This window comes from Xiphophorus hellerii, unplaced genomic scaffold (genome assembly GCF_003331165.1).
Source record: "Xiphophorus hellerii strain 12219 unplaced genomic scaffold, Xiphophorus_hellerii-4.1 PGA_scaffold_62__1_contigs__length_179941, whole genome shotgun sequence".
NCBI classification, from domain to species: Eukaryota; Metazoa; Chordata; class Actinopteri; order Cyprinodontiformes; family Poeciliidae; genus Xiphophorus; species Xiphophorus hellerii.
Window position 1 is genome coordinate 39,119 of NW_022587637.1, and position 27,552 is coordinate 66,670.

At 40.7% G+C, this 27,552-nt stretch overlaps 1 protein-coding gene across 2 annotated transcripts; it reads left to right on the top strand.

The window, feature by feature from the left end:
- Positions 1 to 6,341: 6,341 nt before the first annotated feature.
- LOC116716518 (CMP-N-acetylneuraminate-beta-galactosamide-alpha-2,3-sialyltransferase 1-like) lies at positions 6,342 to 16,560 on the top strand. Of its 2 annotated transcripts, none has more exons than XM_032557335.1 (7): positions 6,342 to 6,910; positions 7,207 to 7,630; positions 7,727 to 7,923; positions 8,017 to 8,196; positions 10,425 to 10,470; positions 10,554 to 10,673; positions 15,660 to 16,560. In XM_032557335.1, exons 2-7 carry the CDS (start codon positions 7,244 to 7,246, stop codon positions 15,825 to 15,827), a joined length of 1,098 nt encoding a protein of 365 aa, XP_032413226.1. In that variant the 5' UTR covers positions 6,342 to 6,910; positions 7,207 to 7,243; the 3' UTR covers positions 15,828 to 16,560. The 2 variants fall into 2 exon arrangements, with proteins under 2 accessions (XP_032413226.1, XP_032413228.1); XM_032557337.1 differs by having other exon boundaries at positions 6,358 to 6,910; positions 7,594 to 7,630.
- Positions 16,561 to 27,552: the final 10,992 nt, after the last annotated feature.

The following is a 27,552-nucleotide window of genomic DNA, read 5'->3' on the forward strand; positions in this document are numbered from 1 at the left end:
CTAATAAAAACAAGCTGCATGAGCTGGCTAGTACTCTCTAAAACTCAGTCACCATATCTTCTAAAACAGCCATGAGGCAGATCAACAGTTTGACAAACAGTTTGCTTTGTGAAGCACCGCCTCACTGGGAGGGAATCAAATCGCTAACATGCCAATCAGGTGTAAGTTGGGCGGGTTAAAGTAAGAGAAACCCGATACTGCATTCAGAGCACGATGAAGACCAGCAAGCAAAATATCAGAGTTCAGGAGATACAAGATAGAAAATTTGACTGAATCAAGACATTGCCCAGAAGTTCAGACTGGGAAGCTAACTGGCACATTGCTAACTAAGTATGTGGAGCAGGAAAATAGGTCGTATTTACTTTAATTTATGCAACCAATTGCCTCAAAAAGATTCAAATACTGCAACTTATAAAAAACAAGTGTAGTTACACCGTGTGATTTTGGCAAACAATATTCTTAAACTCATCCAAAATATTATTCTCCGTAAAACTTCTTTTATTTTCTGCTTACAGCAGCAGCAGCAATATATTTGCTACATAGATTAAAGATTCACGGTCTCATTATTTGACATGGTTGTTCTGTTCAAAACCTTTTGGTTTGCTTGAGCAGAAAGTGTCTGGGCATGTTAAAATGTTCAACTTTTACCACCCTAAATCCTCACTACTTTCAAATAGTTCACTTTTTATTTTACTTGTTGCATGGACTCAACTTAAATAGATTAAGTTATAAAGCTTTTTTTTTTATATATATATATCCAAATGTTCCTGCCACTTGTTTAAGATGAGTACAAACAACAAGTCGATGATAATTAAGTGATGTTCGCTTGAACTTTTTTTTAAGTCTAATGTTTTATTTTACAGTGAGGAAGGCCGGAGTCTAGCTTTAGCAGATGGCTGAAGGCGTCTGATCCGCTTCAAACTCAGTACCTGTTTGCTCCAAGGCAGAACTTTGGTAAGGTTAAATTTAGTGGCTAAAGAAAGTCAGACGGTTCGTTCTCCAATGTGAGAAATCCCTTGAGGTTGTCAAGTTTCTTGTTTGATCAGATCTTGTTAGTCAGTATGATTACTAATTAACGGTTGATTCTTTTGTGTCTAGATGCAATGTAATCATTCAATTCACAATTGAAGTTTTATTATGGGGATGCAGCAGATAAAATATTTCATAGTATATTTCACTGATTCCTTTCATACAGTCTAAACTCCCTGAAAAAAAAGACCTTTCAGAGAAATATAATTTTGATTGCTTTGAGTTTAATGATATTTTACTTAATCTGACTGATATGATCTTCTTTAGCGCATACTGATGCTTTGCATTGATCATTTATAAGCTTATCAATCACAAGAGGTGTTGAACTGTCTGTTAGTGAACATTAGTGAACATCATCATTAGGACCAAGAAACAAAAGCTGCAGATCATTTTTAAGGTAACAAAACAATTCACCATGTTGTGAGCAACTCTTGGAGCATGGTTGTGTAGTGAGTATGTTTAATTTTTATTTTTAGGTAAAGTGTACCAATAGCAAATTTAGTCAATGTTATTATAAGTTGGGCTAGCTGTCAGAAGATGTAAGTAAGTCTCGGTGAGAGGGAGTATTTAAGAAAAAAAAACGCAAATTCACTGATTTAATTGTTGGTTGATAGCCGGCATATATTTGAATTTGTGCAACAAACACCAAAAGAAAAAAATACTATATAAAAAAAAACGGAATGGCTATTCAGTTTGATAAATAAATCAATATATTATATTGAATAAATCAATATAAATCCAAGGGCACACATTAAAACATCAAATCTAAATAAATAATATGAATTATATTAACTATTTTAATACAGACTGATGGTTCACATTGATCATTTCAAAGTTTTAATAATGAAAAATTAAAAAAATTAGAGGTGTACTATATTTTGCTAGTGAACACACTAAAGTGTGTAAGATAATGGGTGGAGGGAAAGCTGAAAGATACATATGAGTAACCTCACCGTGGCCTGTTTAGCCCCTGTCAGATATTGTTCAGAAGTACGAGTACAAATGAGGAACATTTACTAACATGTTTCACACTAGCAAGTGTTACAGAAAAAAAATCTATGAGTTTCAAATGTATTTAAACCAGGATTTACTATTTTGGAGAAAACATGAAGCAGTGGGAAGATCAGCGTTGATTCAACAGCAAGAAAAAAACTGAACAAAATTATTCACAGTGATACCGGGCCAAATTCTGGAAAAGTCTGGACAAATTCTTTAACTGCGGAAAGATAAAAGTTAAATTTGAGTAGGCCTGTTTACTGTCTGTCACATATTCTTAAGAAGTACGTGTACAGATGAGGAACATTTACTGAAACGTATCACACTAGCAAGTGTTACAGAAAACAAAATCTATAAGAGTTTAAAATTTAAGTGATGAAGGAAATCACAAACTCATAGTCAGCACTGACTAGTCGTGCTACCATAAAATAAAGCGGTAAAACAGTTAAAACTCTAGGCTTTCTCTAGAGGTATGTGTTCAGTCTTACGGGTGCACCCACACACACACACACACACACACACACACACACACACGCCTCTGTCCACCCTTATGCCCTCTCCCGTTCCTGATACACAGCATTCAGGAAGATTGTCTAATACCTGATAATTGATGAGAATCACCCTGAAAGACACGGACAGCTGGCTCCTGCCTTTTCCCGCGCAGATCCCGAGCTGATAATCGATGACGGTTTGAAAATCTGTTTTCTGGAGACATAGAGTTTCCTTACAGGCCCTCTGTGATGACCCTCAGGTCAAGAGAATCGCCTACCTAGGGTTTTTTTTTTTAGCCCGCCACACACAGATGACAGGTGAGGCCTGTCCGGTATTATGTCACAAACTCATAGTCAGCACGAGAGAGCCGGACACACACACACACACAAACACCAAATGGCTTAGTGAGAAAAACCGGAGGTAACTACAACATTCTATTTAAATATACTATATTGTATATTATTCTCAATTATCTAACACTTATTGTTTTTCATACTTTCATTGTATTATTCTTAAAACTCATAATGTTTTTTCATACTTTAATTGTACTATTTTTAAAACACATAGTGGGAATAACAGTTGGCGTAACAGGTGTGTGTGGGAAAGGGTGGGGGCGGGGGGGGGGGGGGGGGGGGGGGGGGGTGGATATTAATAGCAATTAATGATTAGGGTCATAAATCACTCATCAATCAAACCCCGATTAAATTTTGACAGAAGGGTGCCTATAGAGTCTCTCTGTCCTTGATTGTGGGAGGTGCCTCCCAGACCTGGATGGTATATAAGGAGCGCCGTTCCATTAATCGGTGTGTGTGGCTGGCTGACAACAGAAGCAGACGAGATCCGGACTCAGAGGCGGCGCTGACACCTTGTGTTTTTTTAATAAATGCCTCGCAAGGGGTTAAAAACCGTTGGGTTTGCCGTGTCCTCCCTACTTTTTGTTGCGGCCATCCAAGCCGGGCCGTAACACCATGTTTGCTCTTAATTCAGTCAAGTTGCTCCTAAAAACATCAATTTTGAAACAAGCAACACATGCTACATTTTGCCAAAAGCCATTATTAAAATCATCAAGCAAATACACATTGAATATGTTGGTCAATGTTCCACTTACTTAATTTGAAAGGAACTCAGTGTTTCGTCTGTTTTGCAGTTTTCATTTGTTAGATTAAAAGTAGCCTTTGAAAATATTTTTAAGCAGATATTAAACTACCACAGCATATTAGAGCCATTGTAGATGGGGAAAAAAGAAGTGCATTTCAGCCAAAAAACAGAAAATTTGAGATTAATCTAGAAGAAACTTCTGCATTTTTTTCTCTCTCTCAATTTATTTTGACTTTTTAAGCTCAGAAATTTTCATGGTTTTTTTTTCTAGAAAATTCTGAATTTTTTTGGCCAAAATGTACCTTTTGTTATTATTTTTTCTCTATGCAGTGGCCCCTAATACAACGTTGTATTAAACATACATTAAGCCCTGACATTTCTACTTTTTTATTGGTTCCATGTATTATTCTAATCTTAAATGTCATATTTTTATTATTTCATTTTTATAAGTAGAAAAATCATCAAAATGTTAAGTTATAAAGGGTTGAAAACATCCAACTATCTGTGTAATAACTATAATATATATGTATGTATGTATGTATGTATGTATGTATGTAAGTATGTATGCGTGTGTGTGTGTATGTATGTATGTATGCATGTATGTAACAAGGTTTTATTTTAACAATATTATAAATTTATTTTGTTTAGTCAACAAGTTGTTTCTTCAGACATTTTTTGGTGTTATGTTGCTCTTGATAACTGATTGTTACCTTTTTCTGTTGCTTTCTGTAACTGTGGCCTGTATTAGAATCAGCTCTGTGTTTTCTTTACAAGTATTATATTTTAAATATATATTTTGGACAAATATCATAATATCCAGTGTTTTATGAGTAACTTTGCTATCTAACTTTGTACACATTTTTAAATGTTAATAATAATGTTGCCCATTTTAGCTATGTTCAATTGTACAAATAATTAGCTGCTGCTAACTGCTATTAGCTGCTGCTAACCGCTCATTGGGAGCTACTGATTTGTAGTTTGTTTCGGGTTATTTATTGTAGTTTATTTAATGTTTAGAGGCAGAAGCTGCCGGACTGATATAACCACCAACTAGATTTTCTCTTTTCTTAGAATAAACACAATGAACCTGAATGTGTCTGTGTTGAAGTCAACCTACTGGACCTGAGACCAATATAGAAGAGTTGCATATATTCATAAATCTCCTCAGATGCCCAACATGAAATGTCCTTCACCATTAGACAACGAGTTCCCTGTTCACACCAGTCTGCAACTTGACTCACCTGCAACCTCAACCTTAATATTTGCTGATGGGCGCCCTCTTGTGGCCCCATGCAACCACAAAGAGAAGAGGTGAGGCAGGACATTAATCTTTCTCACTTTCAGCAAGCAGACCTGGTCACTGCAGCAGGAAATGGTTCAGTGGTGTAGTGAAATAAATGGTCAACAGTTTCAAATTCCTGCTATTGATTCTCACAGGTGGCCTTTTTAGAAACGGAGCATATGACATTCTGACACAACAGCGTCTTGGTACCGGATATCACCAGGAAAGTTTGTTTTAATTTGCTCTAGTGTGAGAAACTGGACGATTTCACTCAGTCCATGAGGAGGACAGAAAATATTCTCTTATGTCTTCTCTGATCAAAATGAAGTTGAAAACAAAGCGCACTTTTTGTTTTATTGTCCTTCATATACTCAGGAATTAATTATCTGATAAAGTCCTTGATGTTTATCTTTTTAGCTTTGATTCAAAGGGAGTCGGTGTTTCAGCAGTCTTGCAGTTTTATGGAAGTTTGTTTTAGATTTGTATATTTAATTATGTGTTTCTGTTGTATTCTCAGGACGAATATTAACATAAAAATATTGTGTAAATTTGAGGAAAATCCTACATGTTTTGTTGTCTCTTTAAAAAAAGTAAAACTCTGTAAAGTGTTTCATGGTGAAGCATTTAGCCTCCTCTGCTGTGGAATTCCAGGAATGCTCCACTGGAATTACAGCATCGAGACAATATGACTGCATCCATATGACAGCGAATTAGGGCCATTGTAGATAGAAAATAATAATAAAAAATGGAGGAGTACTGCCAAAAAAAAAAAAACTCTGAAATTTTGAGTCATTTCAGAAATTTTCTACAAAAATCAAGAAAGTTTCCTAGATCCAAAAGTTTGTGAACATTTGTGGGGTGGGGGCGAAACTCAGATTGTTTCATTTCAGAATTTTTCTAGAAAAAAAAAATCCTGAGCTCTAAAAGTAAAACTTTTACAAGAAATAAACCCCTCAGATTTTGATATCTATTTCAGAATTTTTCTGCAAAAAAAGAGAAAAAAATCAAGGATATTTCTGAGCTTTAAAAGTTGAAAGTTTGCTAGAAAAAAAAGTTATATTTTGAGATTAACATCTGAAATTTCCCATAAAAAACGTGGACAGTTTTTAAGCTCGTAAATTTGAGGATCTTTGACTTGTGGAAATTTTGCGAGTTTCATACCTAGAACGATTTTGACTGTTGGAGCTCAGAAATTTCCACGTTTTTTCTATAAAATTTCTGAAATTAATCTCATAATTTGTCAGTTTTTGACTTTTGGAACTCAGACATTTCCAATTTTTTTCTAGAGAATTTCTCAGCTAAATCTACAAATGTACTCCTCTTCTTTTTTTTTTATTATCTACAATTCCCCCTACTAAACCATTGTATCACCTCCACCACCTTTGCATTAATTTTCTGAATTGTTTGCTCCAAAACAGCTCAAACTCAGACTGCATGGAGAGAATGTGTGTTTTCAAATCCTGCCAAAGCTTCTCAGTTAGGTCTAAATTTTTGACTAGAACAACCTAATAAATGGACAAGCCTCCGTCTGAGCCGTTCCACTCTAGTTCTGTTTGCTATTGTTCTGCTGGAAGGCAAACGTCTTCCGTAGTGTGGAGATTTGTGCAGGTTGTCTTCCAGGATTTGCTCCTCTCGAGCGTTTATCAGCAGCCTGCGTCAGCCTGACGCAGCGTCCGCGTGCAGCTGCGTGTCCTGCCGTCTACAACAAAAGGGCGTCGGTTTCATCCTGTCGTCTTCCGGCTTTTACCTCTTCTTCAACGCTCCCACGTCTAAGTTGCCACGGCTCGTGTTTTCTCGGCTTCTCTACGGACCGTTTTCAGCTACAGCAAAGTTCGGAGTTGAGTTTGTTTCGCCCCTGGGCACCTTTTTGTAAAAACAGGCCACACCTCTTCACATATGACACCAGCCAGATCCTAAAATCATATCTACTTCCTGGAAGTCAAATATTCTGACTGGATTTACAGGTAACGTTTCAAAGTGTGACGGGAGCAGAGAAATAGACTCCTTCATCAGGTAAGGCTCATTTCTGTTAGAAATAACTTTGCTTACAGTAACGGGAGTCATTTGTACTTTAGGATTATGACACTGATGCTTTAATAGAATGGTTTATTCTTCCATAAATAGATTGAATAAAAGAAAAACACTTCATGAGCTAGCAAATCTTTTTTTGTTGTTGCTACATTTTAGCTGACTAAGCTGTTCCATTTGTACAGTTGTTAAAAATGTAAAATCATTTGCTTTATTTTTCATTTTTTTCAGTTGCTTTATTTTTCATATTTGCTTTATTTCTACTTTTTTTTTTTTTACAGAGAATCTCTCTGCCACTTAAGAATCACAAATTGAAATATGACACTGACATGGAAAATGTTGATTTTCCTGTTCACCCTGACTGCTGTAGGAATGTTCTTTAAGTTAGATCTCAGTAAACGGCGGCCGCCGGACAATGAACAGCTACTGTACAAGATCGCACAGGCCCGCAGGATGCAGAATAGAAACTCACTAGATGAAAAATTGAAAGACCAAACTCTTCAGGAGAAAAGCGTAGGGGGCAAAAACATTTTTCCACAAGACCAAAATGCACAGGACAACAACGTGCAGGAAAAGAGCCCATGTGGTTGTCAGAAATGTTTTTCCAAAGATGACAAGTTTCTCATGAGTTGTTTCAATCCTTCCATTGAACCATTTCTGTCTGCAAGCTCCAGGCTGTCTCTGGATGTTTTCATGTGGTGGAAGGCAAGCCGTTTCCCTCAATTGTTCTACTTTTTTTTTGTCCCAAGCGGTTGCTTTAAACTGATCTAACAAAAATGATGTGTTTGATGTGTGTAACAGCGCTTACAGTATGAAAGACGCAACTTTAATTACTACAAAACAGCAGTGGCCAACCTGTTTGCGGTATTCCCGCCCGTTCCGGACCTTGGGAAGCCCAGCCCGGGAAAATGCCGGACTTGTGCTGTGGTGGGGAATTCGGTTAATCTGAGAGGATCGGGCTACGGATCCCTGATAGACAGTCATGATATCGTTATAAGGTAAATGTTCACTCCCTCACTTTCAAAAAGGTAAAAAAATAAATAAATAAATTGAAATAAGAAAATAACTCATTGTCCTGCTGTGCTACTCAGAATGAACGGCGGTCCGACCACAGGCTATGAGAAAGACGTCGGCACCAAAACGACCCATCGAGTCTTGTATCCGGAAAGCGCCGTGGATTTAGATAATTCTACTCATCTCGTAGTTTTTGCTTTTAAAATACAAGATCTGGAGTGGCCCACCAAGGCCTTGACGACGGGATTTTACACAACGTGAGTCATTCTGCTCTGTATCTTCCACGTGTTTTTCTGCTACCTTTAATTCGTGTCTTCTGTTTCTGTAAAACACACAGACCTCAAGCAGGTCTTAAAAGACTGGACCCAGTCAGCTTTATACCCTATGCAGGGTCAGTGGGGTCGCACTGACCCTGCATGCGCCTATACCAGGTTTTTTTCTGTGTGTGTGTGGTTTCAGGAACCGACGGTCTGACGGGACAACGTCCCACTTTCCCGCTCCTCCTGAGCATCATGCTAGGACCGCGGGAGGGATATTTATGTGCTGTGATATATTATGAGTTATTTCCTGTTGTTTGTGCTGGAATGTGAACCATTACTAGTCCGTTCTGTACCCTGTCAGAAGCAGAAACATGAAGTTCTCTGTAAGTGTTGTGGAAGTGTTCCACAAGCCCCCGTGTGCAGGGATGTGGAAAGTATTTCACAGATTGCTTTAGTTTTTGTGTTTTTGTTACACTAAAGTGTTTCAAATCAAGCACATTTTAATTTCTAAGTAAATGTAAACCATGAATTAACTGCGATGAGCTTCTTTTTTTTTTTGAGGAAGAGATTAATTTCACAAGAGCTGTCATATATGTACATCGAAGAAGGAACTTAGTATAACCGGTTTGACAACATAATGTCAGGAAAAGATCTCTGAAAGCAACAGCTGAAAAACAGTGGTTGACTCTCAGTCTGAAGAGAGGCTTAAAGCCATTTCTTATGCTTTGGGAATCTAGTGAATCATACTAGGGACACTTTCCACAAGAAATCCTTCTCCATAGTGGTCAACCTGCCAAAATTAGTCCAAGGACACATGAAACAATGAAATAAAAAGGCACAAAAGAATCCCAAGGATAATCTATAACTCTGCTGATATCTGTTATTTATATTAAGTCCTGTGTTCATGATTCAGCAATAACAAAGATACAAGATGCAAATGGCATCCACGACAAAGTTCCTGGGAAAACGATGCTGATCAAAATGTCCGTTTGAGTTGTTTTAATTTGATAAAGTATCCCAGACCAGGGGGACAGTCTAACTACATCTTTAATTAAAACTGTGTGACCCCATAACTAACCAATACATTTCCTGCAAAAATCACTAAATTTACCTTGAAATGAACTGTGTGCGGTTGAAGTTGTTGTAAATGTGCTATATACATGAATTTGACATTGACTTTAACGCTGCAGTGTGTAACTTTTACTTAAAAAATGTGTTTTTCACATAGTTGCTCTCACTATGTCATGACGGTATAATTTGAGATAGTCGGCTCCACTTCATCCCAGTGCTACTTCTGTTGTCTGACGAAATGCACCAAAAACAACCAATCAGAGCCAGGAGGAGGGCCTTAGCTATGAGTCATGCTCATGTACTTGCTGCTCAATGTGCTAATGGCGGAGAAACAACTCACCGTTACAGCAAAACTGTTTATGCGCTGTCATCGGTGACCATGCTAACTAGCCTTAGCATATGTGGCAGGCTCTGTTGACAGGGAAAAGCTGTAGTGTAGCAGAAAGCAAGTGGGAGGAGGGGGTGGTGGATGAAGCAGTGCATACATGAGGATAATTGACAGCGCTAAGACCCTCCTCCTGGCTCTGATTGGTTGTTTCTAGTTAGCACTGGGAACACTTTGAATAGATAGAGGATATCGATCTTGTCACAGATTATCTGTCTTATATTATACTGTCACAACATAATGACCGTTTTAACAAATATGTAAGAAAAAAACAAAACAACTTTTTACTAAAATTCCACACTGCTGCATTAAAGTTTGGCTTAAGTATCTTAAATGTTCCCTGTTTGTCCAACTACAGTACCCTGCATATGACAAGAAGGTAAAAAAGGTCATGCCTTATTAAACTGTTCGGTGCATTGAAGGTTTCCAACTTCAGTTTTAAATTCCAACCAGAGATTCCTAAATTCATTTATTTATTTTCCAGTCCTCAGTTCTGGTCAACCACTGAAGGGCTTTAAGAAAAATATTACAGTATAGGAAGAGTTGCCTACCAGATGGTGCTGGCCTATCCAAAATAAATATCTGCCAGTCTTGGTCCCTTAATGGCCGACACTCCAACTGCTATACACAAAGTCTGTGAAGAAAATCCTGCAATTCAAATGATGTTGTGTACGCATGAATAAATCAAGTTCCTTCTGACATTTATCTCATTCACATCAACCGCAAAGAGTTGATCTAATATCAATGTATGTCGAACTGTTCTTAACAGGTCACATAGGAAAGTAAAACCCAAAATAAACGGCAACAAAGATTTGGTAAGTATGCCGATTGATAGTAATTTACTTTTGACCTCAAAGGTAACCATGTCATAAATTTGAAGGCTGGTCATTTTTCACAGGTGATGGTGGTCAACCCCGCTTTTATGAAGTATGTCCATGAGATTTGGATGAAAAGGAGGGGAAAGTATCCATCCACCGGCTTCATGACGTTGATTCTTTCTCTTCACATATGTGACGAGGTAAGCCCACCCAACTCTTCTGAAAACGATAAAGTAGCTTCTGAAGTTGTTTCTGATGCAAAATGAGGTCAAGGTCTTATGTTTTTTTTTCTTCTTTCTTTGTTCTGCTCTGGCTCCCAGTGCTCCCTGCGATTTTTCCATGCTTTTTTTTGTTCATTTTAAAAAAAAATTTATTATTAAAACTGTAAAACTACTCACCATCTCCGTCTCACTGCCTCTCATCATGAGTGGCATGATGAGTGGCCACTCATGAAACACTCATAAGTGTTTGCCATTAACTGCTTTATCAAGTCCAGAGGACTCCAAAGAGCCTCACACCACAGTCAGTCATTCACCCGTTCACACACACATTGACACACTGATGCATAGGGGTAGCGTGACAGAGGTTAACACATGCAGAAAGGTTTTGGTGTCACAATGTAATGTTCTGCAGCACAAGTAAAAAAAACAAAAAAAAAAAAAAAACAAACTAAAGAAAACAGAGACATCAAAACAAACCAGGCAGGACTTTCAGCTATGTTTAAAGTCCTGTTACCTTTCTGGTAACTGAATCACCAGAAAGTGATGTGAAAGGGAAGATGGAGGAAAAGGGATTTTAACCCAACAGCTGGCCTGCTTCATTCAGGTCCAGCTGGGACACCAGAGTGCAGAAATATTATTTCATTCTTAAGACAAAACCCATCTAACACTTACAAAATAACAGTTAAAAAGTAGCAAGGTGTAATTAGGCTTTTTTTTGTATGTTCTTTGAAAATGTTTACAGTTGGTACAACTATTTTAAATTAATCATTTAAAAAAAAACAGTGAATACAGTGAACACTCGTTTTTCGCGGGGGTTGCGTTCTGAAAAGAACCCGTGATCGGCGAAATCCGTGAAGTAGTTACCTTTATTTTTTTACAATTATTATACAGCATAATTAAATACTCTACATTGAAACCAAAGAACAAAACCTGTTTTCAGGCGTAAGCTTTTTTTTTTTTTTTACAAATAGAACGCTTTCTTACAAATAACTACAGTAAAATAATCATTTTAATCATCAATTCGAAGTACAGTAGGACAAATTGTGACTCGTGTATTTCACTGTTCCTCTGACTGTGACGCTGCGGCCTGACTCCGCTCTCTGGTGGCTTTTTCTTCTGAAGTCTGTGGTGCAGGTGTGTTTTTCGAGAGAAGAACATAGTTATCGGTAGTTGTTGTCGCTCTTTTTTCTTCTGGGCAAAAACATTTGCTAAAATTTGCCAAGCTGTATATTTAAATACAGTAACGTTATTGGCACACAGGTATAGAAGAAGCGCGGAGACTGTTTAGCCAAACGGGACGCAGAACACAATGCACTGTGAAAAAAAAGCCTCTGAAGCAGCGAGGCCGTGAAAGGTGAACCGTGTTAAAGTGAGGGATTACTGTAATCCATATCACATTACTTCTATCATCAGCCATTTGTTTTTAGGACTTGTCGTCACATCCTTCCATCTTTTAGATAGCTCCAGGAAGGATAATAAAGGGCAAATAAAGCAAACACACTGCACAATGCCCTATGGATAAAATTGTGTTTGCACCAGTTAAACAGTTTTATGCATCGGGAGCCACATCCCTTTTTCTCCATACTCGTGTTTACCATGAGATTTAATGACGATAAACCTTAAACAAAACAGACAAAAACGTCCATCTGGTGCCTCAAGCTAACAAAATATATTCAAAATGTAAATAAAAAAAACCCTCCTATGTATATTGACAATATCTCTATGGACAATATGACCAACTTCATCCAAAATGTCTCGGGTCAGTGGTTCTCTTTCGTATTCACTCAATCTTTAACCCATATCTGATGACCAATTATCTAAAATCACCAGGGTCTTGTTACAATGACAGTAGGACAGTTTGCACAAAAAATATCAAGATCAAGTGTCAAGTATGAAATTCCCATAATGGACAGGCTCTGTCTAAGGGTTTTCTTGTTCTGGATCGGGAGTTTTTGATATTGAGACGAAGCATGGCAAAAATTACAACAAGCCGATAAATGGAAACAATCACCTAGCAACACGCCTGAGGGAAACTTACTCGTAAACATTGTTAGCTGGAGCAAACAGGATCCAGTTGCAGACTCTCAGCCGCTTTACATGCAAAGACAGAGATGAATGTGTGGAGACATTGGGGATCACTGAATCTTTTATTAGTTCTTTAGGTGGGGAAAAAAAATCCTTTCCTGGTTTCACATTTGATATGAGGCTGAAAAGAAGGTGTTAAGTCCATAAAATAGTCACACACACAAGTTGTGAATACATTTTGATGGAGGAATGATGTAGCTGTCAGGAGTTTTGCTGCCATTGAGCCGGAGTAAGCCAGACGACTTTCTGGGTGAAGGATCTCATGTTGAGGTAGAGTTAGAGATACACATAAAGTAGAATATTGAATCTGCTGCAGTTGTCATGCCAACGCACTAGTTGCCACTTTGAATTTAGCATGTCGTCAAAACTCGCATTCACTGTTATCCGTTCGCTTCCGTGTTGCTAACTTTCACCTATTTTAGAAAGTAGTAACTTGTCTCCATCTCTGATGAACAAACTATAACGTGTGTATTCCTTATTAGAAGTTGTGCTAAACGGAACAGGTTGAGTGATACAACACACCACAGACGGCGTTCAGATCAAACAAACCCACATGTTCACCTTCACACCTTTATAATACTTTGCACAGAAAAGTTTCACTCTGAGACCCGGTTTCAAAAAGTGCGAAGGACTCGGATCACACCAAATGTGTAACCAAACGGTTGGACCGCAACAAAAATATTACTGTTTCACTGTAAACCATGACTAAGGCTACGTTTACACGAGACCATTGCCTGGAAACTGCTTGTATTTTCAGAGATTGATTGAGGAAAAGTTTCTAGATTTAGACAAGACACCTTGAGTCAGTTGTAGTTGTCCTGCCAGACCTCTATAGGGCGCTGTGATTTTGAGCATGTCGTCTAAAGCAGCGGTCCCCAACCTTTTTAGTCGTGCAGACCGGTCATTCCTTCGCAATTTTGCGGACCGGGGGGGGTGCGCGTGGTAAGTATCGAGTCCGATACTGTTGTTCGGGTGGGGGGAGGGGAAGTGGTGCGCCGCAGCACTCCGAAGTTGTTTTGTTACTCATTCTGCTGCAAGTTGGCTCAATTTTGATGCGCAAGACGTAACCAGTAAAATCCGGTTTAGGATTTTTCAAAATAAAAGATCTGGAAGTAGTTCATTATTTCTTGTGCGGCCCGGTACCAATTGGTCCACGGACCGGTATCGGGCCGCGGCCCGGTGGTTGGGGACCGCTGGTCTAAAGCGCTTGGGCTTTTTACCCTCAGCTTCCACCTCTTTGTAAACTGTAGCCTGTCTCCTATGAACAAAGTGCTGCTGTAACACAGATATTCCTTATCAGAAGTTGTGCTAAACGGAACAGGTTGAGCAGCACAACGCAGCACAATGCTGTTGTTTTTGTTGTCCTCTGTCCGTACATGTGCAGATTAAACCCTACAGTCGTGTGTTCTGCGCATGTGCTCTTTTATATCAGCGGAGTACTTCAGGTCTGAAACCTAGTTTCAAAATCGCCTTTTTGAAAAACTACGCTGACTGTGGTTGTGTAAACAAGCGACTGGATCGCCAGGTAAATGTCACGGTTTCACTGTAAACGGTGCCTAAGTCTGCAACAATCTGGGGGTTTTGGTTTGGGACCTGAAATTGTCTTCCGTTGTATATTTTTTGGCAGGGAAATGTTAGCAGAGACCAAAGAGGCAGAGAATCTGAAGCATTTAGACGATGAATAGAAAGGCCCGAGAACAGAACCTTGAGGTACATTGTGGTTAAATTAAGTAGAAGTAGAACAAGAACCTTCCATGGTGGATTGGAGAGTTCTAGATGACAGCTGTGCCACGGAGGTCAAATGATCTGAAACACTGCAGAAAGGGAGTAGGAATCAGAACATTGTTGGTTATTTTAATAAAATTAAACTTGGTTCTGTGTGGTATATTTATATTTCAAACTACATTCAAGAGGTCAATTTAGCAGCAATGATAGTGAAGTTGGGTGGAAAGTTCCCTGTCCAAGATTTTGCTTATGACAGAAAGATCACACACTGGTTTTGAATTATTAAGGTCATTAAGATTGCCAGGGTTCTATCTCGGCGTCTTGAATAATATGGCACAAAATTTATAATAATAATTATTAAAGTAAAGATAAAATTAATTGTTTACTGGGACAGGAAAATTAAACTTCTCCATATTGCTGATAGTTTGTGGCACAGAGTATGGACTGCACATGAAAAAGAGGTACAATTCATATTCAGCTTTTTACCTTTAGTTAGTTATTGTGTTTAGTCTTTTTTGTTTTGCTGTTAGTCGTCTTTATGTTCTCTATGGTTCTCTAATGTTATGCTTGTCTAGTCATATATGTATGTCTCTTCTAATTTTGCAAATGAGAAAAATTACATCTTTGTCCTTATTTTGCTCCATATAAAAATTCTGATAGCAAGAAAAGTTTAAAACCAATATTTTTTTATTTTTATTTTTTTTTCTTTTACTGGTATTACCATCATTACAGTGCAGTTTTTAGCTTTGCTGAGTCAAAGGTTTTGGTTTGTCCAAATTTACGCCTCAGCTGAACTATTGTATGCAATGAAAAAATTGGTATCTCTTATATTCATTAAAATAAATTATCTTGTCATCGAGTTCATTTCGTGGTATATTTTAAATGTTACATCAAACGAAAAATAATAGTTGAGGACATAAAGGAATTCAGGGAGTCTAGGTCATGGGAGGTTAAAATCAGAACAATGAGCTGCAACATTGAAGCAGGTGAAAGTGAATATAGTTCCAGAGTGTGAGCGAGAACAAGAGTCAGGGAATCTAAAACTAAAGAACAAAGCGGCGCAGTTGACACACCATAGAAGTACAGCCAAAGAAAATCTTCTTTCTAAATTTACAAACCTTTTTTTGTTCGTTTGTTTGTGTTTGGTGTTCCCAGGTTCACGTGTTCGGATTTGGAGCCGACAGCAACGGAAACTGGAGTCACTACTTTGAAGTTTTAAAGAAAAAAAACTACAGAACTGGGCCCCATTCTGGAACTAACGAATACGCCATCCTGAAACGGCTGGCCAGCGAACAAACAGTCACGCTTTATAAAGGGTCGTGACCTCTGCGTCCCAACAGGAAGTTCCCCGATTCGGAATGAACAGTGCAATTAAGAATGTTGAGCAAGAAAAAGTTATTTTTCGTCTTGAAATTTTAGAATGCTGCACCACTGATTACGAATGCCAATTTTGATATTTATTGAGGCAGAAGCAAATCCCACCTACCTGATTTCTACTGACAGACTTGCCAAAGCCTTTTTCAAATTTAAAACCCAGCAACATTTTAGATCTAATAATTTAATTTAATTGGTTTATTTGGTAGGGACAGACATACAGCGACATAGACAAACTGAACAAAACAGCAGTCCCATGTTTACGTCATAGTGCAATAGCAACAGCTAATTCGCAGCACTTGTCCCTAGATGGGCTTTAAAAAAAAAAAACTCTAAAAGTTAAAGTAATAATCGAACAAACAGTGAAACATGTTTGTTCGATAGAGTAGAGCAGAATAGAGTAGAGCAGAAATCGTCTTTATTATCCCTCAGTGGGGAAATTCAGGTGTACCAGCAGCAGCACAGTGACCAAATGAGAGCATTTAGATCAGGGGTGTCAAACTCAAATACACAGTGGGCCAAAATTTTAAATTGAACAAAGCCACGGGCCAAGGTTGGACAAATGAATCTTTTAATATGGACCCAAACAAGTTTTGATTTAACAATAAATATTGAACAAGCAAGGCTTATATAACTTAAAAGTGCAGGCGTGCAAAATTGAGTTGCTAAAAATAATAATAAAACATATAAATTGCATATTAAATAAAATTTAAATAAAAATTTAATGCCTCCTTTCTGAGGTAAATGTCAAAATTAGCTTCGTACACAGGCTAATAAATTTGAAAATAAAATAACATAACAACTATGAATAAATCATTAAATAAACTATGAATAAACCATTCAGGCCTTGGAGTAACAAGAAAAGGTGCATAGAAAACTTATTTATTGCTCATTTTGCGACACACTGATCTACTCTGATGCGGCCAAGCCAGATACCTGGCATCTTTTCTTGGATGCCAGTTCATCAATGTCGGGACTCAGGAAATCTTCATTATCGAACAAAGTTGTTTGTCAGTCAGATGTCTCCTGTGAGACGTTTTCGTCATCTTCATTGAGGAGAAAATTTGCTCAGTGCTACCAAACATGGAGAGCAATTGAGCAACTTCGGTGCGGAGCTGAAGCATCGTGTCAGGGATGAACTGTGGAAACTGTGCGGCCCCAACAGCATCAAACTTTGACTTCAGCGTTTCATCACACTGGAGTTCAATCAGCTCCATTTGGAGGTTGTTTGGTGCTTTTTCCACATCAACTGGGAAGGGATTACTGAGCAGTTCAAATCTAAGTTTCTGGACATCAAAGTCGCCAAATCGCCGGCTAAACTCAGCGCCGAGCACACTGAGTTTTTCAGCAAACTGTGCACACACGGCGGTAGAGATCTGCGTTTTTATGGTTTGGCAGCAGGGGAAATGGCCAAAGTTTGCTTGTAGCATCTGATTCTCCCACAGGCACATCTTAGTTTTAAAAGCTCTCACTGACGCATACATATCTGTGATGATGCGTCCCCGCCGTTGCAGCTGCAGGTTCAGCGCATCGAGGTGGCTTGAGATGTCACACAGAAACTTTTGCTCCCGGAGCTCTGCTGTGTCCTTCCCTTTGCTTTCCAGAAACTGACATATTTCTTCATGCAGTTCGAAAAATCTGTTGAGCACTTTTCCGCGGCTTAGCAATCTCACCTCTGTGTCATACGGCACATCTGTGTATTCTGAACCACACTCTTCCAGAAAAGACTTAAACTGGCGGTGATTGAGACCTTTGGCTCTTATGAAGTTAACAACTTGTGTTACTGTGGTCATAACATTCTCCATCTTTAGTGCTTTACCACACAGGGATTCCTGATGTAAGATGCAGTGATAAACAGATAGTTCACCTGCACAGTTCTCTTCTCGCATCTTTTCACGAATCCTGCCCACCAGTCCATTCTTTTTACCACTCATCGCTGGCGCACCATCAGTGGTTAATCCCACAAGTTTATCCCACGGCAGGTTTATTTCAGCTACACATTTGCAAACCTCCTCAAAGATTTCTTTCCCTGTGGTTGTGCCATGCATGTCTTTAAATCCCAAAAGCTCCTCTGTAACACACAGATTTGAGTCCACGCCGCAGACGAAGACTGACAGCTGCGCAGTATCAGACGCGTCGGTTCTCTCATCCACAGCAAGGGAAAAGAAACAAAATCTTTTCCCTTCCCCATCAACTGGACATGTAGATTGGTGGCAAGCTCACATGTGCGCTCAGCTATTGTGTTTCTGCTCAGGCTTGCGTTTGCAAAAGTTTGCTTTTTCTCTGTGCACACTTGGTCACAAACCTTCATCATGTATTTTTTTACAAACTCTCCCTCATTAAACAAAAACAATGAATTAATGTAAATAATTAAAACATGGATCAATTAACTGAATTGAGCCATGTTGTAATTTTACTAACGGAAACATGGCTCAATTATTTAAAGTCAAGCTGGACACAGTCATAATACAGAGCAAATGCAAAACAATTTTTTTCAATAATAATTAGTAAAAACGCAATTCTAACCGCAAAGAATAAACTAGACATAGAGATGATCCACAAGAGTAAAACAGAAAACAATAAACAGCAAAGGAAAGGCTGACCTAAATAAAAAAACAAAGATGAGGGAAAAAGAATAACTAACTTACATATATATCTAAGTTAGTTACATATATATACGCAGGTATTAAATATATATATTTAATTATATTTAATACCTGCTAAAGGGTTATTTTCGAAAGGTAATATTAATTTGACAAGCCTGATCAGGTATTTTTGCTATCAAAAGTCATCGCTGGAGATACTTTACTGTTCAATTGGGTTTTGTTATGATGACTTGTTGAATACAGAGCAAAATTCCATGTTGTACAGAGCACATAACTACGGTGCCTCTACATGTTTAGACATGTCAAAAAATATGACTCTTTTTTTTTTTTTTAAGAAATTACTTCTGCCTGATGCAGATGGATTTTAGGCATCTCTCTTTTTTGTCCCCTACTTCTCAACTTCTTCTGATGTTTTTAAAAGTCCATTGCTCATGTGTGGAGATGTCAAGGTTTCAGCTCTTAGCTCTCTGGGAGTCAAAAAGCTAAAAACCAAAACCTTGGCAACCATTTTTATTGCTTCTTCCATGTTGGTCCTACTCTGGAATGGAGCCTAGGCGAAAATTCAAGCTGGGAGACAACACACAGCTTATCCACATCATCCACTCACCACGCCCCCGCCGCAGCCAATCAGGACTGGTGCGCCGTGCCACTCCAGCCAATCGTCGTTCACGGATCCCTTCAATAGGACAAGCTACCTTGGGTCTACCTGCTCATCAGCCGCGCTTCGACCCACCTCCTCCCCATCTCCACCTTCATCCCGACGGACATCGTCCTGGCTCCCTCTGCACTCCTTCATCTCTAGGCTCCGCTCCACCACCAGTATTCGGACCCGGGGGGAAGACTACCCTGAGCTTCGCCCGATCTGATCACCTGCCCTTGGTGATCCTCAGCTCACTGGTCTTCTGCCGGGTTCGAGCGCCAAAGAACTTAATAAATCTTCTAACTGCTATTTTTCTCTGTGTGAGTCTATCCAGATTGAAATGGACCAACATAAAAATACATTTACTCTAATTCCCTTAGAGGATGTTGTAATTGATGGCATCATAAATCCAACTCAGTATATCACAAGCATTATACAACATCAAAGCGACTTTATGATATAATAAACTATTTTAGATAAGGTTACTGTAGTGTGGATGAAAAGCTATACAAAGAATGGATAACCAAGACAACCTTGAATGTTGTGATGTTCCAGGAGTTGGCAGACTTCCGATTTTCAAGTCTTTAATAATGCAGCACAGGGGACTCCCATTTCATCCATTAAGAAATTCAGAACAGATTGGGGACTAATGCAGGTGCCTATCCAGTCTGTCAGGATGAAAGCAAAAGTCTGAGCAGCAAAAAGCAAAACTCTCCTTTTTTTTCCCAACCAATCCATCTATGTTCCAGCCCACACTGCCTGTCAGAAGAAATGGATCATCGCTGATTAAAGATCTTGGCTGAATTGTTTCCCTTGTCCAGGGGGCTGGAAGAAGACCTTGTTCACCTGGGTGGAGGTCACAGTAGACCACTAGTCCTTCAGCTCCTATGCTCCTCCCTTTTGGAGGTGTTCCAGGTTCACCCCACTTGGAGGAGGCCATACCTCAGGGACCTAATCTTGGGCAAGTGAAAAACAGTTCAGATGAATAAATGTTGCTTTTTCATTTTACGCAACTTGCACTTGACAGCAAACATTAAGTTGGCAAGCTGACTGTCCAAATCCATTTTTTTTATCTGCTTCCTTTACAAGATCAAAAATAGTAGATACAGTCTTGTTCTTGCTTCATTTTAATAATACATGGAAGTGAATAGATTGTTTCCCTCTGTTCAGTATCTGAATTCAACAAGATATCAGTGATCCTTAGAAAATGAACGCTCCCACAGGCATTATAAACTATGACACCATGGATGAATTGAGTGTCTCTTTGGTAAGTTTCCAAAAAAAAAATTTAAATAAAAATTTTTTGAATTCCCTGTTTTGCTGTCTGAACAAGTGAGTATATTGTACTGATTGTCTTGGATGGTGAAAAGCATATATCCAGTATAAAAGGCCAGTGGATAATCTTCCTATACTGAATTACTGGAGAATGAGGTGCAGCTCCTGCTCAGAGTTGCAGATTCCAATCTTCCGAGTTTCCGCTTCACAGAGCAGCCCTCCCACACCACTCCTCCACTCAGCTCCTTCAGACTAGCCAGCAGCAATTAGCAAACATCTGGTGGAGCTGTGCATCGGCTGAGCTCATTGTAGGAGCTACTTCTCGGCAAAACGCTGGTAAAAATGTTGCTAAAGGGTTAATAGAGGAGCCATGTTGTGATGACTTCCTGAAGGCGGAGTTTCAGAAAGAGCAGGAGTTTTTAAAGATGGTGGCGCAATTCTATGGCGTTAAATTGCAAAGTAAATTTTTTTTTAATGCATATTTGATACAGAATTGTTATAAGTGAAGGTAAGCCAGTTGCTTGATTGTGCTATGAAGTGACACTATGTGCCTGAAAAATATGTAATACTGGCCCTTTAAAAAAAAGTCTTACTACTGGGCCCCACCAAAATAAGCCATGAATCTTTTTGGCGCTGGGTCTGGATCTCTCCAGGTCTCCATGGTCAATACTTTCCTCTGTTTTCCTACTCGAGATCACATGTTGTGCCTTCTCAAACAACTAGCAAAGTTTTTAGTGAATATATTAATTGGTTTTTATTTAATTTAAGAAACTTTATTAATAATATTTTTCATATATAGCCCGAACAAACTGAAATATTCAAGCTACTTACAGGTGAAGTGTGTATGCTGTTACTGTGGAGTTTTCTGCTGTGAAACTGATTCTTCTAACATTCATCTACTGCCAGGGTTTCAAACCTGGCATCTGTTCCCCTTGAATTTGGGTGCCAGATATCACAGATGGTATGCAAAGCTTTGACTGCACTGAGGTTATGAAGTTGTCAAAATACATTTGCATACACATTTACAGGATTATCAGACATTTTTTAGAGATGAAATAAATGAACCACTGCAGTTGGATGAAAAACGTTTTCACATCAAAATACCCCTGGACATTTTATAACATGTCATCAACAGTGTACGCCCCCCAAAACTAAAAAATGACAGAGAAGCCTGACACAGAACACAACAACCAACCGTGGGTCTTGGGCTCAATTTTGGTTGATCGGAAGAGTCCATCATCTCCTGGACGTTCTGAATAAAGCCCAATCTCCATCCAAAAGCAGGAAACCTGGAATCCTCTTTAATGCAAATTGCAGCAACAGTTGGTGAAAAACTCTCCACATAAACCTTTTAATATACCAGGTTTTTGCGGGAATAATAAAGGTGACCGTAATCAAAGATTTTTAAAAAGTTTTTCTGCTTTTAATTAGATATAAGTGACTGGTAATGAGTCACTTAACAAGGGGATTCTATAGAGGATTGTCTTTAAATCATGTCTGGTAATTTAAACATTTTTATTGGCAAATGTAGGCAGACAGTTCAAACAGTTTAATACGGTTTATGTAATGAAGCCTAGGCGCAAATTCAAACTGGAAGACTCTTTTATCCCCACCGGGACCCGTTAATTGAAGCGACCTGCCCACAATCGTCGACCTATCAACGCCGGACCAAGCCACGTCACGTCCAATCACCGACCAAGTCCCAGCTGATAAGGACCTTCATCCATGGTGTCCTTCGCTCTCCAGCCGAGCTCAACCTGTTCAGCTGCACGCCTCAGCTCTCAGTCAGCCATCTCACCAGATCCTTTTCGTCGTCATTGCTCGTCCTTCCACCTCTAATGTCAGTCACAAAAGCCGCTTAGCCGCGGGCTCGGCGCCTTCTTTTCCTTCAGACGCTCCTCAGATGGAAGAAGAGTTCCTTACGGTCCAGGCCTCATTCATTCCAGACAGCTTCTCTCGCCGATCTGGGATCTACCGGCCCTCGCTCCTATGCCACCCGCTTCACGATCTGTCTCTGGCAAGTGGACACATAATCCCACCGTCTACGTTGCATTCATCCCCTGGCAGCCTTTCTCCGCCCCGGCCGGGCCGCAACGTCTCGCTGCTTCGATCTACGCTGCCGTTTCCTCCCAGCTCATCGTCCACCATCTTCCTTTCCACCGCCAGCGTTCATCGCACCGCCTTCCCACTGGTTCCCCGCTTTGGCTCAAATCCGCATGGCCGCTGTCAGCCCGCCCGTCAGCACCTCCCATCGGACTTCCCACGCCACGCCCGCCTCGGGCTTCGGGGGTAAGATGTAGCCTTCACGTGCCTCATTCACTCTTTACAACGCGACAAAACGTAGGAACTTTATTAGTTTATCCCCTTCCTGAACTCGCAGGCCCTACTCGCATGCGCCTTTCAGGCTGCGTTCCAAACTTCATCATTCTTACATCAATTAGTTACATTGGGGGCTTCCGTACTTCCCATGCATGTGTTCTCGCTCTTTTTCGCAGTTAAAACTGCTTATCTGATGTTTTCATGTCGTGGCCTTTTTCTCCAAGCCGCCTTTAAACGCATCATGAGTGCTGAGACGCTCGCGCTGGGTTACCCAGAGGGCAGCGAAGGAGAGCGCAGGCGCGTTAGAACCTCGGCAACAATCAGCAAACGCAAAGAACCGTGCAAATGTTTCCCCAAACCAACCGACTGAGGCGAATAGGGCCGTTTGATACAGGCAATCATAGCTAAAAGTTCACTCTCATAAATACAGATAGCTAAAAGGCGACTCTAGCACTTCAGTTAGCTAAAAGGCGACTCTAGTACTACAGATGGCCGAAACATGACTAGCAATTCAGTTAGCTAAAAGGTGACTCTAGTAATTCAGTTAGCTAAAAGGTGACTCTAGTAATTCAGTTAGCTAAAAGGTGACTCTAGTAATTCAGTTAGCTAAAAGGTGACTCTAGTAATTCAGTTAACTAAAAGGTGACTCTAGTAATTCAGTTAGCTAAAAGGTGACTCTAGTAATTCAGTTAACTAAAAGGTGACTCTAGTAATTCAGTTAACTAAAAGGTGACTCTAGTAATTCAGTTAGCTGAAAGTCGACTCTAGTAATACAGATAGCTGAAAGTCGACTCTAGTAATACAGATAGCTGAAAGTCGACTCTAGTAATACAGATAGCTGAAAGTCGACTCTAGTAATACCTTAAGCTCGTTGACAAGTAGCCTGCAGGCTACCGATGTTGTGGTACATGTTCAGCCTCGTAGATTCATTTCGCCCTACCCGTTAAATTTTATCCTGAGCCAGGGCGGTTCTCCGCTAATAAGCAAGCTGTCCCATTTTCTCATATTTCAAGCTCATGTCCCGTCCAGTGCTTTTACGCTTCATCTCTCATCTGAAATCTGCATACCATTTTTTCTCAGATTATCCTGCCACTTCCTGGTTCACTCAGCTTGTTCTCTAGCTCACTCAGGTTCCAGGCTCAGATGCGTTCGTTCCATCTCGCTTCTGAACTAATCATCATAAAGCACCCTCCGGTTTCCCTTACGGATTCGTTAACACGGCCATCAGCACTTACAAGCCGCCCTGAAGCCACGGCTTTTTATAAAGGAACCAAACCCCCTCATCATCGCCTGGGTCCAAGTCAGGTAGTCGCACGGCACTTTTCAACTAGCCAGCCAAATCAATCAATCAAATTCCTATCGTATAGCATGTCGTAAATGGATTAACATAACTGCGCTTTAAGAGCTCAGGAAACCGTCCGATTCACATTTACCTTGATTGGTTCCTTGTACTCTCAAGCTGCATCAGCCGTTGTTGTAAGAGCTCACGTTCAGCGTTATGAAGTAATCGTTAGAGGCCGTTCAGAGCTGTTTGTTCAAGAGACCGGGAGCGGGTCAACGAATAAAAGTAAGTTTTCTCCGCGTTCAAGCAGGATTCGTATATCCGAGCAACTTAAATTCAGGTATGACAATCTAAAGAGTTATCATCACGATAACGTTTTTGCGGTTTATTTGTCGTCTCGCTGCCATCTGCTGGTACAAAAAATAAATAAAATTAACTCCATAGCGAGTGAAAATAATAGCTTCATTTGTCTCATCTTCTGTATTTCTCGTAGACCACTCTCAGCTCTATTTAATAAATTTCGAACCAGAAATCTCTCCTCTCATCCCTTACCGGATGCTTGTGGCTGCTGTAGTATTTAAAGATCTCACTCAACAAAGCTTTTAGCAGCAAGGTGTCTTCAGCGCAAGTGCTTTTATATCATAACAGCTCAAGAACCAAAGTCATGCATAGGGAAGCAACAAACAAAATATGATATCAAGTCAAGTTCCATCATTAACTTTGTAATTGAGCATGTTTCCAATACATTCTAAACAGGCGGGTTTTAGTCGAGATTAATCAAAGTCGTGTTTCAGCTGTTTTAAGGTCTCCCGGGAGTTGCTCCAATCCGCGGGGTTTAGATGCTGAATGCTCCTTCTCTTTCTGGCCTGGTCCCGGGGTCGTAGAGCGGCTCAAACCGAAAGACCTCATGAGCCTGGGAGGTTGATGCTTTACGGCAGATCCTCATTGTTTCGTGGTGCCAAGTCGTTCAGTGATTTGCTAACTAACAACGGTATTTCAAAGTCAATTCTTTGGGCAACAGGGAGCCAGCGTCGGGATCTTAAAACTGGCGTTTCGTGCTCCATCTTCCTGGTTTTTAGCGAGAACGCGATCAGTAGCATTTCTGATCAGCTGCAGCGTTCGATTGATTTGTCGGAAAGACCCGCGAAGTCGCGTGGCAGTAACCAATGTAACTGAAGATAAACACATGGATGATGATCTAGATCTGGCGAGTCGTTGTTCTTTATTCCAATAAGTGCAAAAAATTTTACATAATTTATATATGGGCATATATATATAAAAATCCCCAGTTCATCTTCAGTATTCTTTTCACGTAATGAGTATCTCTCCTCCGTGTTCGCAGCTTCCCTCAGTGCCAGACGAGCACTGCACGATCCACTGGTGGTGGTTGGTCAACCTCAGGCAAAAGTGCACACTCTTATGCAGCAAACGTGATGCATGTCCTTCCCCTCATCGTCCTTCACACTTTTATTTTCAGGTTCATTCTAGAATGATCTTGTCTTTCGCTCGTTTCCTCTAACGTCACCCTCTGAGTCTGATCCTAGCATCAGCATCCCACCTTCAGTAGCAGGCAGTTATTTTCTCACTCTAGTCTATTCATTCTCCCATCCTCTTTTGCTATCTCACAGCTAGCTTCCTTCCACCAGCTAACATATTTTTTCATAGCATCCACTTTACCTTTGTTCACCTTCATCTACCATCTTCTCGTCTCTTACCTCTATCTCTGCAATCATCTTCTAATTACTCCTCGAGACATAGCCCGTAAGCCCCTAGTTAGCCTAGCTCCTCCTGCCTCTAATTCTGAGCTTCGGCCTCCGGCCTCAGCTCTTTTTGGGGGGATCTCATTCTCTATCAGTAATATCACTCCATAGTATCATTATTTCACCTCTACTGGCCTTCACCCATCAGCATTCCACCTTCTCTTGCCCCGCTGTGTCCCCGCTCACCCATAGTGATCACTCATCTCCCAGCGGCACTTCTCCCTATGCCTCGAACCATTCCCAGCTGTCCTTCAGCCATCTGCCTCTCTCCTCTAATGCCTCGCTGCGCTTCCAGCTTGCTTCTTTTTCTAACCAGCTGCCCCTCATCCCTTGTCCTGTTCCTTCCTCTGCTGGTCCCTTCCATGTCTTCGTTACCTCCTAAGCCCTGCCGCTACCAGCTGGCTTCTTTTTCTAGCCAGCTGCCCCGTATCCTTTTCCCCGCTCCATCTCCTCTATTCAATGCGTCCCTTTATCTTAAGCCCTGCTCCCTCTATCCTATACCCTGCTTTAGTTAATGCTGGCGTTTTTTAACCAGCATCCCCCCATCATATGCCCTGCTCCCTCTATCCTACACCCCTCTTTAGTTAATGCTGGCGTTTTTCAACCAGCATCCCCTGTCTTATGCCCTGCTCCCCTCATCCTACACCCCTCTTTAGTTAATGCTGGCGTTTTTCAACCAGCATCCCCTGTCTTATGCCCTGCTCCCCTCATCCTACACCCTCCTTTAGTTAATGCTGGCGTTTTTCAACCAGCATCCCCTGTCTTATGCCCTGCTCCCCTCATCCTACACCCTCCTTTAGTTAATGCTGGCGTTTTTCAACCAGCATCCCCTGTCTTATGCCCTGCTCCCCTCATCCTACACCCTCCTTTAGTTAATGCTGGCGTTTTTCAACCAGCATCCCCTGTCTTATGCCCTGCTCCCCTCATCCTACAACCCTCTTTAGTTAATGCTGGCGTTTTTTAAACCAGCATCCCCTCTTCTAAGCCCTGCTTCTATCCCTTCATTCTCACCCCACGCATTCCCCGCCGGCTTTCCTATCATCATGCCCTGCCGTGTCCTCTGCCAACTATCGCCAGCCCACGTCCATCCCACTAGTCCCGCAGCATTTCCAGCCGGCTCATCCTCCAGCATCCCAATGCCCTGCGTTCTGCTACCCCATGCCCCGCTGTGTCCTCAGCCGGCCGTCACCTCCCAACATCCCTTCCTCCCTTGTCCTGCCGTATCCCCAGCCGGCTCTCACACCACGTCCCTATGCCCTGTGTTTTGTGTATTCTACCGCCTCTTGCCCTGCAGCATTCCCAGCTGGTCTTCACTTCCCGTCCTACTCTCCCTCTCCTTTAACTGTCATGTCACGTCCTTTACGTTATTAACTCGGTAGCCAAAGTCAGCGCAACTTCTTTCCCCCTTTTACTTTCTGCCTTATATTCACGGCCTCGGCCCCGGCCTCGGCCTCTTTTTGGGGGATGACGTTCCTAACAGCATCGGGGATGCTCATCTGAAGCCTATCGCTAACGCTGCGATAACCGTTATCCCCAGCCGGGGCCCGAGCGCCAAAGACTTTAAATTCTGTTTGTCAATAAACTCTTCTAATTGTCTTCTCATCTCCGTCTGAGTCTCTCCAGATTGAAATGAAGCCTAGGCGCAAATTCAAACTGGAAGACTCTTTTATCCCCACCGGGACCCGTTAATTGAAGCGACCTGCCCACAATCGTCGACCTATCAACGCCGGACCAAGCCACGTCACGTCCAATCACCGACCAAGTCCCAGCTGATAAGGACCTTCATCCATGG